Source organism: Nesoenas mayeri, assembly GCF_963082525.1.
Source record: "Nesoenas mayeri genome assembly, chromosome: 4".
Taxonomy (NCBI): domain Eukaryota; kingdom Metazoa; phylum Chordata; class Aves; order Columbiformes; family Columbidae; genus Nesoenas; species Nesoenas mayeri.
In genome coordinates this window covers 25,498,012-25,518,057 of record NC_137540.1, presented here as the reverse complement: position 1 = coordinate 25,518,057, position 20,046 = coordinate 25,498,012, and the positions used below count along the sequence as shown (strand labels likewise).

Genomic DNA, 20,046 nt, shown 5'->3' with positions numbered 1-20,046 from the left:
AGCACAAGGCTGTCTCTGTGGCTTGGTGAGTTGCCAGCAGGTAAAATACCCAAAGCAGAGGTGTGCAAGGTGGAAGCCCAAGTCAGAGCTCCAGAGTCCTGAGACTTTGTGCAAATGAGGCTCAGGGTACCACCAGTGTCTGCTGTCATGTCTTTTGAAGTTTGTCATGAAGTACCTAGACCTTTTGCAAAGATTTTACAGCTCCAGGGGAAGCTGTCTAGGGCTTCTGAAAGTTAACACTTGAAAACGTTGTGTACTTTGAGCCTTCTTGTATCTTTCTGAGAAGAGCTCAGGCTAATAACCAGCACGGGCCGTCCTGTATGACAGAAAATCACAGTTAGGTCTCTAATATGAAACTGGCTTCAGAGTCTGGAGGTTTCCCTCTATAAAGTACATTTTCCATTCCGATTACTCTTCCCCACACACTTGTAGACTGTGCTGGAGTCTCTCCCCCCCGGCTCTTAGCTGATGCTCTTAGCTCCATCAGTGTGCTTGTCCTTGAAAGTCAAAATGTGCCGAACCCCAGAGACTGTACGAATAAACTCCAAACCTCATGACGTGCAAAACCCGCAAACCCAGTACCCTTTGCCTGCCACTCACTGCAATCAGATCACGCGTAGCTCCACCTGTTTGCAATTAACTGCGGGGCCAAGCCCGTATATATTCCCCAAGAGTGTTTCTTAAAGGCAGTAGCAGCCCTGGGGCTTCCTGCTCTAGAGGGGGGCTCCCGGAGGTTCCCAGCGTTGCTGTGCTGCAGTAATAGATGTTTTCGCGGTAGGTGGGGGGCGGTCCCAGTCCCCGCGGGGCTGCCGGGGGCGGCGCAGGGCGGGCGGGCACCGCCATCTAGCGGGGCCGCCGCCGGCCCGAGCTCGGCGGCGGTGCGGGGAGCAGAGAATGCTCGGCTGTCTCCATGGTTTTGCCTTCGGGGGTGCGAGGTGGTCTGGGCTCCCGCAGACCGAGCAGTCCTGGGGCTTCTTTTGGAGTTCAGTGCCTCGCTGGTGCCCGGGGAGGCTGATAACGGAGGTAGAAGTGATGCTCACCCTAGTTTTTTATAGTAACTCTGGGGTGTTTTTTGGTCTAAGTGCTGCTGGAGGGCTGCTGCTTCACCTCCTCCGGCCCCTCAACCTTGCCCATAGGTGAGTGTTACAGCAGCTGGCTTACAGCTGTGGGGTCTCGGGCACTTTAGCACATACAGTGTTTCTCAAATTTTGTTAAAATACTTCATGGCCTCTCACGCCAAGTGGCTGTGTGTGCTTCAGCAGTGGGCTGGGGGCGCTCTCTTGCTCTTGCAGCACCCTGCTCTTCCATCTTTTCATTTTGACCCTGTCTGCAAACACAGTGCTAAGTCCTAGGGCTTTGCTCGTGGGGTCTGTTTGGGATATGGGACACCTGCTTGCATAGTCAACCCCTTAAAAACCGGCTTACAGAACACACATGGTGCAGCGGTCACCCTGTGGCATTATTTGCACACAAAAGGCACACTGTTCATCTACATAATCACCAAAAAAATGTAAAGGGCTTGTGGGCCAGAAAATGTAATCAAAGGTGTTAGTCTTTATTTTGATAAAATCTGATATTAGTATCAGAAGGGATAAATAAAACTTGAAACCTTACTGATGCTATCTGCACAAGCAGCATGCCAAGTAACAAGGGCAGGCAGCATGCTTGGGTATCATATTAAGGAGCGTGATGAGAGTTTCCCTCTGGTTGTTGGGGCTTAGGACTTGGCCACAGCAGGTGATTCACTCCCCAGAGCTGTGCTGGCTTTCCTCAGGGTCAGAGTTAGGGCTGTTGCCCAAATCCTGCTGTTTTGTGACATAACAGTGTTGTCACATGTGAAAAAAGAAGGAAATTAATCTTTCCTTTGTTGTTGTGGTGTATGGTTGTGGGATGTTTTTGTTGTTTCTTGGGGGGGGGGGGGGGGGGAGGTAATGTTTGTCTCTGCCTGTGGGCTAACACTGTGCTGCATCTCTGTGCCATGGCAAGCATGAGCAGATGTTGGTGCCTGTGGCAAGGCAGACACTGGCCATGCTATGGGACCCACCAGCTTTTGTCTATGTGGGATCCTTTCCCAGCATTGCAGCCCAGAAAAGGCAGCACAGAAGTGGAGTTCAGGCATTTCCTGAGGAGAGAGCTGAACCCGAGTGTCCGTATTTGAGCACACAGCTGCATCTGTCTCTGAAACCCACCCCATGAGGTGTGCCTTCAGTGTGCTGCAAAGGAGCAGGGTACCTTGAGAGTGAGGAAGGGCATCCTTCAGCTCCATCTTGTCTCAGCACTGCCAGAGGAGCCCATTGCCAGTTCCTGTGCTTGAGGTGAGGCTGCTCAGCCATGTTGCAAATAATAATAATTCCAACAAATGCTGATATTAATGCTGTTATCAGGGTGCAACAGGCAGGCTTGCAGCCCCAGTAGTTACTATCTGAAACCAGATCTGAATTGCATTTATTTTGTCAGTGATATGCACGGACAAAACTGTGGTTTGAGGTTTTTTGACTGTTTTTAATACACAAAGCAGCAATCAGGTGGCTACAGACAGCAGACCCACAGCCCACAAATATTTGGGCTGAAGTAAAGAGCCTGCCTTGGGGCCCAATCCTGCCCCCACTGAAGCCAGTGAGAGTTTAGCATCTGGCTCCACGCAACAGCAGGTTCAGCTATGGATTAGAATTTTTTTTTAAGGTCTGGACAGAGGTGTCTGACCAAGGCTTCCATGAGGCTTGGCTCCCTCCCAGCTCCCCTGGAGCATCCCTCTACCTCCCCTCATTCTGTCTCACTGCAAGTGCTTGGTGCAGTGCCTGCATGCTGCATCTCAGCCTAGAGAGGTTGTCCAAAAATCTCTCTGCTGGGTTTTCTGCTAAGCATGAAGATGCAAAGCAGCATGCTAGCATGATGGAGGGACAAATGTGTGCTTCCTGGTTGCTGACACCATTTGCTGTGGTTGTTTATGAGTAGGCTGGGCTCCTGTTTTGAAGGAGTGTATAGCTAGTTAACCTGTAATTGGACAAGCTGTTAAAATTGAAAAATCAGCTATTAAGATTTCATTGTAACACCCAGATCTTAAAAATGAGTTTTTCAGTTGTGGATATCTAAGAAAAGACTAAAATAGTAGTTTTGAAAACAGTACAAGCTATACAGTATTTGTTCTCTACTTTGGAGCCAAAACCAGACCCTGCTGTAAAGGTCTTATTTAGAAAAGATCTTACTAGGTGCATAACGTATTGATGGTGGGTTTAAAACAAATACACACAAAAAGCAAAATGCATGAGGAGTGTGGCTGGACACTGCAAGAAGGCTGAGGCCAGGCTCTCCCCACTGGGTGTGGGCACTGCCATCCAGGAGCATGGCACTGCGTGTCTCCACGCCCTTGCCCTGGCACAGCCTGTATGTGCAGCAATGGCCCCAGCAGGGCTTCATTTTCCCTGGGGACAGTACTGCAGCCCTGGGCACAGACACTTGCATGGTACTGAGAGGGCTTCCTGTGTAAAAGGAGGAATCAAGGTGCTCTGTGTGTGTGGATGTGCAAATATATCTGGTGCCACGGGTGCGGTTTGTCCTTTGGTACGAGATGCCCAGCAGAAATCCCTCTATATTGTTTGGGAGAAGGTATGGAGGTTTTGTCCTCTTTTAATGGGGTGTCCATCAGTGTCAGGGATGACTGCATGTGCTTGAGGGATGCACTGTTTCCTGTGTTGCTGGTAAGAGTGGGCAAGTGTGAGAGAGTTGCCCAAGGTGGGATGTGGAGGCTGTGGCACACCTGGGACCAGCCTGTGCCTGGGAACTGCCTAGTGTGTTCAGTGTAATGTCCACCTCCCATCTGCACTGTTTACTCTATATTTTGTCTTAATAACCCACCTGGGTCCCCCACAGCACCTGGCTTATCATTTTAAATCAAGTCCATTTAATGCATGTGCTTCTTGTAACGTGTTCTGCTTTCAGCTCTGTGCAAAGAGCTGCTCTGATGGCCAAGGCTTGCACCTTCCTCTGAGGAGTGGGGACATCTCCTGGAGGCATGTGCAGGGCTGTCCTGGAACCATGACGAGGGGGCAGCCACCCCTCACCTCCTGTTGCAGGTGAGTCTCAGGCCACAAATACCTGTTGCAAAAGTTTTTTTGCAAGCTCCTGAAGGTGGTCCAGAATAAACTTCCCCAGGGAACCCTGTGTCTGCACAAACACAGGGACACAGGTCACTTGTGAGAACCCCAAGCAGTTCAATCCAGCATGCTATTACTCTACTACTGTGAAATAAACCCTGTGAGTGGAAAAAATAAGTGAGGTTAAAAACATCATGTGCTTTCCTCTTGAGGCCATCTGTTAGGACACTGCTGGTATGGCTCGACCTGGGGCAATCGTACTCATACATGTGCATCCCGCTGGAAACCAGGGGCTCCTACCAACACAAGTCTGGTGGAATGTGTGGCAGCTCAAGCACAGTAAGGGCTACAACTTAACACAAAAGCTTGTTGAACAGAGCTTCACTAGCTTGTTTTATGTCTTGTCACATTTTGCATTGCATATTGTTAAGGAGCAATTAAAACAGCACCAAGCTTGCATTTGGAGGGGAGGGGGTATTCCTGCCATGGCAGAGCACTGCCCCATGTTACTCAGCAGACCAAACAGAGGTTCAGAAGAGCCCTTTTCCTTTTCAAACAAAAACTTCTGCACTTGAAATCCAACTTATCCTCTCCGTTTGTTAAAAGTTTTCTCTGTAACGAAGCCTTGAATAATTTAGGTGACATAACATTGGCATTAGGCTTCAGGAGCTGCTGGTGTGTATGTAAGGGCTGCTACTGCCAAAGGCAATTATGTTGGATTATTCCAGGAAGTCGCTATTACATGTACTTACTTATTTATTTAGAGTTAAACCTCTCTTTTTTTTTTTTTTTTTTTTTTTTTTTTTTTAAAACATACTGCATTATGCTACACGAGCACTTGGACTATTTGAAGTTACAGTTAATGCATCATGTTAATTAATAGATTCAAATTAAAGCAACCCAAGACTATGTAGCTCATGCCCAAAGGACAGTGTGGGAGTTTTCTTTCTTAAGGTTTCATCGTGAAGATGAAAATATGCCACGTGCCATAAGGACAATACCTTGTGCAAGTGATTTCACTGTCTGATGTACGTGTATGGAGCAAGTGCAGCTGGCTGGGTGATGACAGTGATAGGGGATGTGGGAGTCCCCAGAGGAGGGTGATGCCATCCTGCAGGAGCCCCTATCTCAGGCAGGACACTACCTCTCAGGCAGGGCATCCATGTCCTATCCCATAGCAGGGAAAAGTGGGCAGTGTGGCAGGTGAGCCCCAAAAGGGCTTGGCTGTCTCAGGGTGCTCTCCAGAAAGGCCTGTGAACATGCAGCACAGTGGAGTTGCTACCAACCAACAGCAGGTCTAGAGGATCAGCTTGAGCAAGCCAATGTGACAGGTGTCACCTTCTTGGTAGCCTTTCCAATGGCCTCACCCTGTTGGAATTTAGGTTTTCAGGGATTTCTTCGAGGGGCGCAGGGGAGGATCTGGTCCAGAAGAGTGTGCGAGCAGGGGATGCCTGCATCAAAAAAGCTGGTGAAAGCTATGGAGATGGACCTTAGGGTGGGAGGCTGGGCTGGCTGATTAACCTCTGGGCATTGCAGCTTTGGGTGGGCATCTCCCCCTGGGACTTGCATGTGTTTTCTCCCTGCTCCTGTGCTGTTGCTGTGCCCAGTTAGCCCCATGATAAAGAATATAAATGTTTTTACATTTACCTTAACTTCCAGTGGCAGAAATGGTTTATGGTCTCGTCGACCTGGATGGAGAACAGAGATTTCCCAGGGGCTGATCCTTGGCAGGTGCAGCCTTTAAAGCACAATGCAAGGAGGGGAAATCCTCCTCAAGCTGTGTGACTATGCCTCAGTTGTGCTGATATATAAGGTCCAGTGCAAACATCATGGAAGAGGTTTATAGCCCTTTTAGGTCCTTGTCTTTCTGATGGATCCAGATTCAGAGCTAGTGTGTGCATCGAATTAAACAAGATTAGGTGGGTAAGGGGAAGTAATAGATTTTACCAGGCCAACCGCTGCAGCTGATAGAAGTAAACAAGATTTTGAGTGCTCTGATCCTCCTTCAGGTATGTGTATCTATATATAGGGGTGTCTACACATACAGATATATGCACTTACATGTTTATATATATATATATCTGTGTATGTGTGTATATATATATGTGTGTGTGCTGATAAATAGTTTGAAACTGCAGTTATGTTGTTGTGAGATCATTTCTGTTCACAGCAGATGGTGCCAAGTGTCAGTCAGGCTGGATATTGCCCCTTCAGTGTGTGTCCTTCCCTGTGCCCCTGACCTTCAGCTTCCTCTGAAGCCGAAGGTCACGCTCCAGCATGCCACCAGCTCTGCCTCCTTCCTGCCGAACCTGATCCCTGGGACTGCAGTCCGGCTGAGCCTGCTGGCCAGAGCCAACCCCAGTGATAGCCACAGAGCATTTTCTGGGTAGGGTTTAGGGGGGCAACACCGATTTGCAAGAGCAGTAAGGGCACATAGGTGCAGCGTTTGGGCTGTGTACCGAGCAAGGCAAGTTTGACAGATGTCAGCTTCCATAGAGGTGAGGTTTTCTTTGTACCTTTAGAAGATGCAGAGGGAGCACTGAACAGTCCCCAGGAGCTCAAAAAAGCAGAATATGCTTGGTGCTGTACTGGGCCAACAAATGGGCTGTTGCTGCCAGATCTCCTACAATATGGTGCTGCATGGCAGTTGTATTTGTAACTGGAGAAAAAAATATGGCTGCTGGTGCTGGTGGGGCGCTGGGCATGTGTCAGAGTTACTGGACCAGCAGTGGGAGGCCATGGGGCTGCCATGATCCCCTGCCTGGGAGCTGCAGGGGCTGTTGTGCATGAACAGGGGCCAGTGCTTTCTTGCAAGCCATGAGATACTGTCAGGGAATTTATAGTAGTGGCAGCACTTGGACACCAGTCTCTAGGATCAGGCACAGCATGGCCACCTGATGCAGGAGGTAAAGCAGCTTTCCTGCTTGGGGTGCTGCCTCCAGCCCCCAAAATGGCTTTTGAGTCCCTTGCCTGGGGCTGAAGCTGTGCTGGCTTTGCAGCTGCTGGCTGTCGTCTCCCCACACCCCCGGACTGGGGGGTTGCAACCCAATCCCTTCCCAAGGGTTTTGCTGGGCCCCGCCGAGCCTCGTTGCCCAACCACGGGTGAAGCCGCTGACAAGGTATTTCTCGGCGGTAACCCGAGGCGCAGCCCCATCTCCTCCGTCTCGGCGGGGCGGACAAGTTAATTCCCCAGATTTATGCGCCCCCCGAGTCCCAGCATCTGCTGCGGGCGGGGGGCGCAGGACGGCGCAGCCGGGGCAGGGAGTGCTTGTCGCTGCCGGGGCCGGGCACAGGTGTGGGGCCGCCGCCCGCTTATAAATCCCCCGGTGGCGGGGAGGGGCGTCCCGGTTTCCCCTGCCGGGACTCCGCGGGATGCTGCGCCCTCCCTCCCGCCGGCAGCATGAGCCCGTCCTTTCTCCTCCTCCTCACCCTCCTCGCCCTGCCCGCCCGCTCCCGGCGGGAGCAGGTGCCCGGCGGGGCGCAGCCGGGGCCGGCGGACCGCAACGCCCCTGCGCTTTCCTCCTCCTCCTCGGCGGCAAGGCCGAGTCGCTTCCCGCGGAGCCGCCCGGGGCGGCGGCGGGGCCGGCTGTACTGCCGGGTGGGCATCGGCTTCCACCTCCAGCTGCACCCCGACGGCCGGGTGGACGGCGCCCACGACGCCAGCCCGCTCAGTGAGTGCCCGGGGAGGGTGGTCGGGGGGTGTCTGGCCGTGCACCAGCACGTGGAGCAGTGGGGCACTTCCCTGGTGTGGCCACGGGGCTGTGGCACCTCCATGCCAGGGAGGTGGTGCTGAGGGTGCCCCTCTGGGGTGATAGAGCCCCTCGCTCCCTGCTGCCTTCACCTGGGGTGAGCTGGGGCAGAGGCAGCCTCGGGAAAAGTGAATTGCAGTGCTGTCTGCTGTGGGAGGCTGGGGGATGTTGGGCATGTGGGGTACTGTGTCCCACTGCCTTTGGGTGGGCCACCACCCTGGGGAGCGGTGTGAGCTCTGCCTTGCTCACTGTGGGAAGTGCCACTCTGTGGGGTTTGTCCACCTTTAGGAAATGAGTACAAGAGGACTGATTTGAAGGTATGAGGCTTGTGCTCCCACCACAACACCTCGCTGGAGTACTGGGTGGGAGGATGCTGCACAGGGCTCTCCCTTGTGCCCCTTTGCCATCATTTCCCCATGTAACTTTTCTATCCTTCCCTCTGCATTTTCATTGTTCCACCAAGGCAATAGGATATATTCAGTTTAAAAATAAGACTGAGCTGACGTTCCCCTGAGAGAAAGCATTGCTAACTCATGGCTTATCCTTTGGGTCAGAGTTGCTGTGATCTCCTGTTAGAGGGAATGAAATGGCAAGCAGGGATGAAAAATTCTCTTAAAGAGCCTGGGGTGACCCCGGGAGTACGTGTAATTTCAGCTGCCAGTCGCATCATGGAGCAACAGCCAAATCTGACCTGGACTTATTCAGGCCCTGGTCTGTGCTACGGCCCCACAGAGGAGGGCAAGCTGGTGGGCGTGGATGCAGTGAAGCTGGAAATTGTGTTTGAGATTTTGAGCAGTTTGCAATAGCAGGGGAGGAGCACTGTGAGTCCATTGCTGGGGAGGATGTTAAGGGTTGCAAAGGGAATGGATGAGAAAATGAGGCATTCAGGCCAGTGCTGTTTTGGGAGTTGTGAGTTTGGAGGGGCTGCCTGTACTGTTCCCCCTAAGACAGAAGACATGTGGGGAAAGGGTTTCACCCTTTGGAGCCGCGGCATGGTGTGCATCCGTCAGGACTCTCCTCTGTGAGATATGCACAGCCTTTGATGCTGCAGCAGTCTCGCGGGGACTTGGATTATGTGAAGTTCATTCCTCTTTAATCTGAGATTTTCTCCTTGGGAAGTCACATGGGGTGACAGCATCACCAGCTCTGCACTTCAGAGCAGAGCCAGCCCTGGCTAGGGGCATGTGCCAGAGAGGGAAGCTATGCAGGGGTATGTGCCATAAGGATCTGCTCCCTTCTCCCTCTTTTTTTGGGAAAAGGTCAACTTTTGGCAGGGAAACTCCATCTTTGGCCCCTGGTAAACTGGGCTTGGCCCAGGACACCTCAATAAGTGTGGGGGAGTGGTGGCTGTGCTGGCTGGGAGACATCCTCCCCAAGGCCAGCAGGTTTTTTGGCCTGTCCTTGAGGACAGGGAATGTGCTGGAGAGGGTATGCACCTTTTTGCAGTGGGGTTGTACAAACCCATGCCTCTTGACAGCTGTTACTGCTGGGTCAGGTGGGGTGAGGAGGGGTGGACCACAAGGCCCCCCAAAGTTGTTCCCAGGCCCTCTGTACCAGGACCTAGGCACCTTCAGGAACTGCACTTTCTCCTTAAAATAAACATGGGAAGTGGTGATCTGATCCACCGGCCTCAGGGATTTAACAGCGGTTTCATGTTTGCTCTTGGCATGTTAATCCGTGCAGCCCTTTGCTGGGGCCAGGAGAGATGCTCTCAGGGCTCCTTCCTCTGGGGCCACTGAGGCCACCCCAGGGCTGCAGCTGTGGGTAGCAATGCTTTTTTCCCAGGTGGCAAACAGAGCTGGTGCTGCAGCTGTTGAATGCATGAGGTCTCTGAAAACCAAGGGAGCTGAAGCGTGGATGACAGGTTGGAAGCACACGTTAGGGTTGTGGTGCTTACCCCGTCTCTCCCTGGCTGGCAGGACACTGGGGGACGTCTTCCTCCCTGCTGACACCCTTCATCTGCCGGGGGGTTACCATGCTGTGTGGGGAGATGAAATGTGTTGATGCTATTGCTAAATGATGCTCAGAGGTCGAAGCTCTTCTGTAAGATGGGTCATACATACCCTGCTGAGGGCTAGAGCACGATCCTTCTCAGAAAATACCCATTTGAGGAGGAAAAAGGCTTGTTTTTTCACAGCTGGGCTGTGTAGCACCTGGCTCCCCAAATCCTGCTTTTAAGAGGAGCCTAAAAAAAAATTATTGGTACCTTTAGCCCAAAATTGTGTGTGTCACACTTTTATTTTCAGAGTCTGGTGCATACAGGGAGGAGGACAGGCAAAACTGATCTCAGCAGGCTGGCTATAAGGCACAAGGGTCTTTCTTCTCCCTTGGCTGCTTTTCCCACGCTAGAGAGATATTTCCCCAGGTGTGAAATTGCTCTATTGTAGCTGACTCAGAAATTGTCCTCTAACACACAGTTTCTAAAATTTAGAAAACAAACCAAACCAACACCCCTCCAAACCACAAAACCACAAAATCCAAACAACCCTCTCCCCCCCAAAAAAAAAAGCCAGACCCAAATCCCAAAAAAACACAAACAAACAAAAAAACCCACCACCACCACAACCCAGCCCACAGCCATTGAGGAGTAAATGCAGAGCTCTTTGTGGGGTTGAGCGTGAGTGCTGCATGGAACAAGAGAGCCAAAGGGCAGGGTCTTGTGGAGAGGAAATGCAAAAGTATGCGACTTTTTTTTTTTTTCTTTGTCACATCAATGTGAAAAGAACTGTGATTTATTCTGGGATTTCTGTCATCCTAGGTGTTTTGGAAATATTTGCTGTGTCTCAGGGGATTGTAGGAATACGAGGAGTTTTCAGCAACAAATTTTTAGCGATGTCAAAAAAAGGAAAACTCCATGCAAGTGTAAGTAACCTCCCCACTTACCAGTATGTATTGTTTGTTAAAGGCCTTGTGACAACTTCACATGCACGTGGCAGCAGTGCTCCCATGTAGCACTTTGGCTGCCGGGAGGGCTCTGTGCTGCTGGGTGGCATCAGAACTGTGCATTCAGATAGGGGACAGGTGGACCTGAAATCCCTAAAGCCCACGTCTTACTGCATTTAACCAAGAAAAGTGGCGCTTTTTTTTTTTTTGAGTTGGATATTCGCATCAAAAGTACTTGTTCTTTGAGCATTGCCGGTTTATTTTTAGCAACTTCTGCAGCATATCACGCAGACAGTTTTAGCCAAATGTCTCCTGGAGAGCGGCATGCGTAGTGCCGGCAGCTCATATGTGCCCGTTCACGCATGGGGAAGGGACTGCGGTGCTGGTATTTTGGCTGGGTTCACCCTGGGTGCATGTCAATGGGGGTGAACCAGCCCCAGTGAGAGCATAGAGCTGTACCCAGGTTTTCAAGGAGGTGAAGTCCAGCCTGTGTGGGAGTATTGCAGCTAGCTTGGAAAAATCCCAGTAAACTCTTGTTTCTGCAGGTTGTTTTCGGGAAGGTTTGGGTTTCCTGCAGGTCTATTTGTACTTTTTCCAGACTTTTTGCATTGAGTGAACCCTGTAATTTGGTTTCACTTCTTTTTTCAAGTTAAAGGTGCTGCTTCCCAATTTTTTCTTTAGTTCTAGAGATCACTTAAAGAAATGAAAATAACTGCTCTGCTTACATGAAAGTTCTTTGCTTTCAAAAGTGTGTATAAATGCAAAACCCAAAGAAGGGGATTTTTAGTGCAGCATCTTGGATGACCTGTCAGCCAAGTTTGTTCCCAGGGATCCTGTTCAGGGCTGATAGTCTGGAAGAGGGAAAAGCAAATTGCCTACCTTGTGATTATGAGGCAAACCTCATGGTTGTGAAGTGGATGTTACTGATGTGCTTATACTGCCCGAGTCTGCAAATTGCCTTCAGGTGAGATTTATGAACTCTCCTTTCTCTCCCTTGAGTCTTATTGGAGTGTTATTCCTGCAACCTAATGATGCCTAGAGGGTGAGAACATAGTTGCATATTTTAGGAAACAAAATAGGAGTGGCAACAGTGTCTGGGATAAAGGGAGAACGGCTGTATGGAGGAAAACTTGGGGGAAGGAGGTGGGGCAGGACAAGGACAGAGCAGGAGAGGAGCAGAGGGAAGGTAAAGGAAGGAGAGGAGAGGAGAGCAAGGCAGGTGGTGTGGAGCGTGATCCTCGGACCTTCCAGAGCCTCCCCTCCCTCTCAGCATACAATGAGCCCTTATTTGAGCTGAAGCCTTGATTTATGCTCCGACACAGGCAGAAATTAAATCAAACCTCATTGGTGTATGGTTAATTGTCACCACACAAAGGGCAATGCTGGAGAGGGACCTCAATTAGGCAGGTCAGAGCCAGGGGTTAGGACACGTGATGCCCCACTCGGATGAAAGCCGTGAATTTGTAGAAACTTGACCCAAATGTCTAAAGATTGCTGGGCTAAATAACGCCAATAATGCAACCCCAGCATCTGTTGTTCTTTCCTGTCTTGGCAGGATAAAGTTATTTCATGGCCTAATGAGTTTTGAGCAGTACAAAGTGAGTCCTGTGCCTGTCACTCAGGGCAGAGCTTTGATATGGGAGTCACGCTGGTGCCTTTGTGCTGAACTGCAGATAAAAGTCATTCCTGCAGGGATTCGGGCTCCTTCGAAACTGGCTCACGGGGCCCTGTTTTATTCAAGCTTGGTGCTTTATAGCAGCCCTCCTTTTTTTTTTTTTTTTTTTTTATTGACATCAACTTAATTAAATTACCAAGTGGTTCATTTTTAGAGCCACCAGCCTCAGAAACTGACAGTAATCCCGACAATTATCAGTTGCATGCACAGATGGCTTCTTCCTTGTTGTTAAATCCTCGGTCCTATATTTGTACATTTTTAGCCTGAATCAGGCAGGAGTGGGTTTGGTATTGGTCTTGGGAGGGTCCAGCAGGAACCTCAAAGGTGAGACTTGTCCACAGGGGTCTCAAGTAATTTTCCTTTCTCAGGAGTTGTTCAGAGTCGACCAAATGGTGTGGTCCTTGCATGGGCAAATCTCCATTGAACTGAATTTTGAAGTCTGACTTCAAGATGGCTCTTTACAATTGTATCTGGAGTTGCTGCGGAGCAGATCTGACCGCTGGCCAGTGCATGGTGCTGCGCTGCCTGCTCTCTGCTGAGAAAAATGGCTCTTCTTCCCTGGCTGAAATGGTGCGATTGCTGATTTGAGAAGCTGGGACATGGGGGAAACCTGTCAGAGTGATGATGAACCAACAGCTGATGTGCTTCCCGCTGTGCTTTGCAGTCTGGAGGGGAAGGCTTCCCTCCACATGCGCTGGCTGCAGGTTTCCTTGTTCCCCCACACCACTGACAGGAGCAGCCCATGGCATTCCACTGCATCCCTGGTTTGGAACACTCAGACTTCCCCAGATTTCACTTTGGAGGGGATTCTACTCCAGCTATTAGGGAGCAGTTCCCCCCAAACCAATATGAGCAGGAACTTTACCTGTCATGCTCCAGATGGGGACCTGGACAGCCTTCTTACTGCCACCTCCCTTTGTGGGGTGGCATTGCCCAAAAAATGCTGGGTCAGATTGAAAAAATTAATTCAGTTTACCCATGAGAAAAGCAGTGGTGATCTTGCCCATCTGTTCAGGAATTTGTATGAGCAAGGGCACGAGCATCTTCTCCTATTTACAACAGCATTTGCAGTGCCTGCTTGAGCAGATTTCAATAGCGTATCCTTGGTCACAGCCAGCTGTGATGCCTGGGCCAAGGCAGCCAGCTTCATCTCAAATGCCAGAATTGTTCTTGCTGTTTGCCTAAATCCCATTGGGAAGCATAGGGCCTGTTTCAGGGCTGTTTGCACTGAGCATCCTTTCAGGAGCACATCAGCCCTTTGGTCAGTCCTAAAACCTCCCCATGTAAAGGCTGAGGCACAGGTGTCTTGCCCGAGCACTACTGTGTGTGTCGAGGCTTGAGGGTAACAAGGGGTCAGCAAAGCTTTGCATTATGAAGGTGTATACTCGTACATGGATGATGCAGCATTATAGATTTATAAAAGATAGGGAAACCAAAAAGGAGTCATCAAGATGATGTTTCTTTCAAGTGAAGAGCAAAAGGAAACTTAATTCAAAGTGTTATGGGGGAAAAAAATGAATTGCAGGTTGGGGACTCTGTCAGTTGTGTTGTACAACTCAGCTTCTCCACTTAAATCAGGAGTTCAAAAACAATCCCAGTCAAATAGGCCTTCTGTGTGGTTTTATAGCAATGCTTGGCGGTTTTGTCTTGTTTTCCTGTGCTGCGGATTTTGAAGCTAGAAAGCTCAGCATCCCTTTGACGTCGATAGTTTGAAGGGTTGCTTTGCAATCAGACTGGTGCACCAGGCATCACTGGAGAAGCTATCAGAACACCAGGTAATATGCCTGTGATCAGATTAAAGCGTGGCAAAGGATTTCAGGAGGACTGCTGGAGGACACAGCCAGGTATCATAGTGCTGTGGACACATAGCTGGGGCATTATGACTCTGGTTTTGTACTTCTGAGTGTTGTGGTATTTTTTCTTCCCCTCCTTGGGAACAATAAGCAGCTGTTCTGGGCAGTATTCACTTTGTCCTCTAAGGCAATGGGCGATAGCTAGTGTTTCGTGCTTTCCCTGGTGTCAGGATTTGCCTAACACGCATTTTATTTTCTGCCAGCACTGTGACCGTCCCCCATGTGCCTGCTCACTAGGCAGGCCCTTGCTCTGCTTCTTTATCCATCCGCAGAAAAATGCTTTGTTTTCTTGGGGTGGCTTGTCTCAGGGTGGAGCTGGGAGGCTGCCTCCCTTTGGCCTGAGTGGGAGCTGGTGCCAAACCTTTTCTCATCCCATGGGCTGGGCATTAGTGCTGGCTGTGACCCAGCATCCCTGCAAGGATATCACTATTTCACTGGAGTTGTTCTCATGGCTGCAAATCTGTGCCAGTGGATCTGATGTTTTAGGGAGTGATGTCTTATCTCTTTGTGTCGGAAGAAGTCTATCCCCTCAGCCATGTGGGAGTCAGTGAATCTGCCCTGTTTATAAGAGGCGATGTTCTTTGGCTGCAAGTAATTTCTTCAGGTTATTAAGGGACAAAATGCCCCAAGTTCATTTAAGATGAAGAAAGAAAAAAAAAAAAATCCAATCCAATCAAACCCATGTTCAGTGAAGCAATGAAAATATGCATGCAAATTGCCTTTCCAGATTATTAAGTGATGATTTGGTGCCAAAGCAAGGGGTGTAAGGGCAGGAATGGAGATGGAGCGGAGGCTCAACCCAAGGGTCCTCAGTGAGGTTGCTGCACAAGGGCTATGGAGCCTTGTCCTCCCTCCTGTGGGTGGGAAGGGCAAGAGGAGAGCTGAGGTGGGAAGGGCGGCGCTGGGGCAGGCCAAGGCTCTCACAGCCTGTGTTTTTTTTTCTCAAAGAAAAGTCCAAAACTGGGTGCTAAGTGGCCATTGAAAGTACCTGTGTTCAGAGGTGTTCCAAATTGTAGGGTGCCTGCTGGCCTCAGAGTGGGTTTCCTGAGTGCCTCTGTGCTGCTGCTCGCCCCTTTGGACTTGGTTTGGGAGACTTAAAAATCCATGAAGCATGGCATGGCAGGGGATGGGTAAAAGAAGCCCTTTGCTAATGGTGCACTCTGGCTCTCTGTCCCTGCAGGCCCGGTTCACGGCGGACTGCCACTTTCGGGAGCGCTTCCAGGAGAACAGCTACAACACCTATGCCTCGGCTGTGCACCGCAGCCCGCGGTCGGGCCGTGAGTGGTATGTGGCACTCAACAAGCGGGGCAAAGCCAAACGCGGCTGCAGCCCCCGTGCCAGACCCCAGCATGTTTCCACACACTTCCTCCCCCGGTTTCGGCAGCCTCAGCCTCCTGAGCTCGCCTTCACCGTCACCCTTCCCGAAAAGAAGCCCCCACCACCAAAACTGAAGGTTGCCCCGTCGCCACCTCGAAAAAGCCCTGGCCTTGTCAAGTACCGTCTGAAGTTTCGCTTTGGGTAGCTGCACCACGATGGGGATGCCAGCATGGGAGAGACCAGACACTTGGGTGGCTTTTCGGGGGTGACCCTGCGGGACACCTGCATCCCTTCTCCCTGGATAGACATGGGGAGGCTCCAGGCAGCGGTGCTGGACTTGTGGTTTTCTCTTTATCCTGTAAATCAGATGGCACTCTTGGAGGTGTGCACTGGGACAACATAACTTGGGCTTTCCAAAGAGTATTTCCTGTGGTGAACAGAAAACACTTTATGAATTTTGGGTTAATTTTCTGTTGTTGAAAGAAGCAGAAAGGTACCTCTATGGCAAACATATTTTCTTACCTTATTTTCACTAGTGACTCTTCTGACAATCATTTTCATACAAGAGGTATGTTTGGAGCCAACCTATTAAGTGCTTTTTTTTGTTTTATTTTGTTGAGGGTTTTTTGCGTCTCCTTTTTGCTGCACTTTTTTCTTCCAACCATACCTCAGACATCCAGGTCCACCCCTTCCTTTGCTTACAAACCAGCTCCTCGATTCCACAACAAAATAACAAGACCAAGCCCAACAAATTCATTCACCTTACCATCTGTGGTGCAAGAAGGTCTTAAAACTCTTTGCTGGCAATAATATAGACAGATAGTTTTGTGGTTTGTTTTTTTTTAAGTCTTGCAGACTTGGGGAGGGTGGCTGTTTGCAGCCCCGCAGCCATGCTCCTGGTGATCTCTCTTGCTCTTTCCTGGACAGCTGGATGAGCGAGTCTCCTTCTGTCCATCAAAGTATTGCTTCAATATCTGTGTTTAAAATACCTCTGTCCTGGCCCCGTGGCGTTCCTGCTAGTGCCAGGAGGGAACCGCGCCAATAGCCCTCCCGGGCTGGTGGCTGGGGGGAGCCACTCCAAGCCACTGCTCCCTGGAGATGGGGGCATGTTTGCTAGGAGGAGCCCGCTGGTTTATTCTGACAGTTTGTGCTGCTGATTTGTTATTCACTTGGGTGTGGGAGGGGAAGGTTTTCGTTTTATAGCAGCTGTAGCAATGTGGCAATAAACGCTGTTACAGCTACTTGTATCTTCAGAAGTTATTTCCCCACCCAGGCTGTCCTATGGTCCTGACCATAGAATTGTATTTTCGTCATGGTGTTACCTGTGGAGCAATTGTGCGTGTGGAGTTTTTAGTCAGCATTTAGCTGTGTTGTGTACGTACAGAAAATGGTAGCATTGAACCTCACTGGTTAAGCCTTAATAGGAGCCCAGGCAGGCTCATGTCAGAAAACCCTCTCCTGGCTTGAGCCCTCCTAGTCTTCTAGTTGTCGATTAGCAATAACTGTTGAACCTTTTCTTAAAATCTGATCATCATACAAAACATTATTCCCATTTAAAGTGAGGTTCTCCACCCATTGTCCTTCTGGGCAGCCTCTGTCCAGATGCATCAGCTCCAAGTGGCAACAAATGATTTTTGTACAAGGGTGTGAGTTCCACATGCAGGGATGGACGGTGATGCCAGAATAAAGTATAACCATGCTTCATTTTATAAAATAGTTGTGTAATCTTTTGCCTGTCTGCTGTCTGTGCGTTTTTTTTTTTTCTTCCCCTGAAGGTGAAAAATGAACACTGCTAAATTAGCCGCTATGCATGTTTTTGTCAGTGGGTTTGGCCAAGATGGTATCAAGTGACAGGATGGAGTGGAGCAAAATTGGTGCATGCACTTCATTTGTGTTATATGCTCTGCATGCTTTGCGCTGAGACAAACCTCCTGATCACTTTTCTGGTGCAGTTGTTTGGGCTTGAGTAATGGCAGGGGAGTGAAAGCCAAACACAGGGTATTCTGCACCCCTGCCATTTCCAGTGAGAAAGCCTGACCACAAATTTAAAAAATTCAAATAATATTGCTTATCTGCTGTTCAGCAGTCAGACACAATTAGGTGTAATTAATGTTCAGTGAAGCATGGGGCCACATAAATGAACTAATTGAATGAAAACATTTTCAGGAGCCCCCTCAGAGGGTGCCAGCCTCAGCCCTGTGTGCTTGTGCCCAGGGTGGGTACCTGGAGTTCCCTGGGCAGGTAAGAGAAGGGCAAATGTGCTGGTCCCTGGCTGCCACTGCTTTCCATCATAGGGAAAATGTATTTTTTTAACTCTTATTTTTAGGAAAATTCTTATTGATAACTAGCCTGTATGACAAAAAATGCTTGGATCACTGTATTTCTGGGCAAAACCTGATCCCAAACTGAGCTGTGATGGCAGCAGAAAGTGTTTGCTATAGCAACTACTGGGAAATACAGCTTGCTCTGTTGTGGTTGCAGGGAGGGACAGAAGTGTAGGGGGCCATGCTTTGGGCATGTCACCCTTGTGATTCACCCAAGGATGGAGGAGTGGTGCTGGTGATGGGTTTTACCCCCATCAGCAAGCCCTGTGCTTGCAGGGGATGAAGCACTGGTGGCGTCATCTTGTGCTTGTGGGTCTGTTTGTGATGTGTTTCTTGTGATGCCCTTTGCTGTTCCTGCTGAGAAGAAGTGGAGCATTTCTCATGTTTCAGAGCTGTTGGGTGAAATTTAGCAGGCAAGGACTGGGAAGGGCTGAAAGGCATGCGGGCGCATTCCCCTCTCACACCCTACATCCCAAGGGATGTGTGGGCTGTAGCACTGCATGTTGAGGGCTGCTGCTGAAAAACTGATATTTTACTTGGGATTTCTGGCAGCTAGGAGCAGGCCTGGAAAGCTCCTGGGGGAGGTTGGTGCTTTAATGTTACAGTAATTATTTAAATGCAATTGCACTATTGTAATGGAGGTCTGTGCTGCAGCAGGCAGCAGCCTGCTCACAGTTTCAGCAGAGCCTAATGCAAGTTAATGAAGTGGCATGGACTGACAAACCCTGCCTGTTCCTCTCTGGCCACTCTTCTGCAAGGAAATTAAATAGGTTTGCTTACTGGGAGAAGACTGACAGCATTGAAAAATGGGTAAATATCTCTGTTAAATTTAAACATAGCCTGTGGACAACTTAAGAGACTATTTGTGAGTAAAGGTAACTTTTTCAGTGTGTTAAGTTTTTTGCATTTCTGAAGTGGTTTTGCTATTGGCTTACCTTTATTTACAGCTGTTGATTGCACTTAAATGTTTTTGGCTACTGGTTTTCCAAGTAGTGCAGAGGCCACATTGCACAGGCCAGATGCTCTCTGAGCAGGATGAGGAGCCCAAAACCTGGGGCAGAAGGCCAGAGCCTTCTGCCATCCTTCTCCCAAGGCAAGGGCAAACTTCCACTGCACTTCAGCTGATGGGGATTTACCATGAGAAAGGATGTGAGACCAAAACGCTTTTCTTTGTATTCCATGCCTGTTCACAGAACTTGGTCTTCCATACTGGTGGGAGTATTGCTCCTGACTTCAGGGAGGGAAAATTGCTATGACAGTCCAGAAAAAGAAGAAAGCTTTGCAGCTTGAAAGACATAAACTTTCTATCAGCCACTTCTGTTTCATCCAAGTGGATTTATCATCTTGGCTTCAACAGCAACAGCACTAATTGCTGCACTCTTTAGCATATTTTTGTATTTATTTTACATAAAAGCTCTTCATATTGCCTTTAAATCTTGTTGCACATGGAGCAAAAATCTGCTGGGAAAATCAAGGTTGGGGGAGCTTTCCTATCCCTCTTTTTGGGGTGCTGAGGGTACCATGGCGTGTCAGGGAAGAAGTTCTGCATTTCAGGATCACAGGGAGGTCTGCCTGCTGGAATTAAGTGTGGCGGGGGTGGTGGTTTGCATCTGCCTGCCCAGTGGCCTTGGGTGAGGGACCGGAGGCCTTTAAAGAAATTTTAATCATGGAGCAGGCTCAGAGCAGGGCTGGTACGAGCCTGGCAGCACACAGTGGTGAGGGAGCTGGGTCGTATGAAGATAATACAGATGTATGAAGCTAACCATTGTCAGATGCTAGCATGATGCCTCCAAGCTCTTTGTCAGCAAGGCTAAAAATGGTGCCACTGCACAACGTGTATCAATACCTAAAATTTGCCCTTTTTTTTCCCCCTTCCATTTGCTTTCTGAGTAATGTTTTCCTGCAGGCTTTCCAGATCTAAAGTCTCAGATGTTGTGATTAGGCAAAGTATTGCATGGAGAGAGATGTGGTGCCTCTGTAAATGCACCTCAAAGCATGACATTAGCAAGTGTTAAAACAAATATAAAGTCTCCCAGGAGCACCTGACTTTCTTTTTTGCTCTGCAAAGGTGATGTTTTACACCAGCCAGCTTGCTCTGCCATGCGTTCCTCTGGGCAGGGCTGGTGTCCACCACAGGGTGCACTATTTGCA

At 49.5% G+C, this 20,046-nt stretch overlaps 1 protein-coding gene across 1 annotated transcript; it reads left to right on the top strand.

The window, feature by feature from the left end:
- Positions 1-7,494: 7,494 nt before the first annotated feature.
- FGF5 (fibroblast growth factor 5) lies at positions 7,495-15,776 on the top strand (the record flags this gene model as incomplete). The annotated part of the gene is made up of 3 exons (XM_080343651.1): positions 7,495-7,765; positions 10,602-10,705; positions 15,435-15,776. The coding sequence occupies 3 exons, from the start codon at positions 7,495-7,497 to the stop codon at positions 15,774-15,776; spliced, it is 717 nt and encodes a 238-aa protein (XP_080199777.1).
- Positions 15,777-20,046: the final 4,270 nt, after the last annotated feature.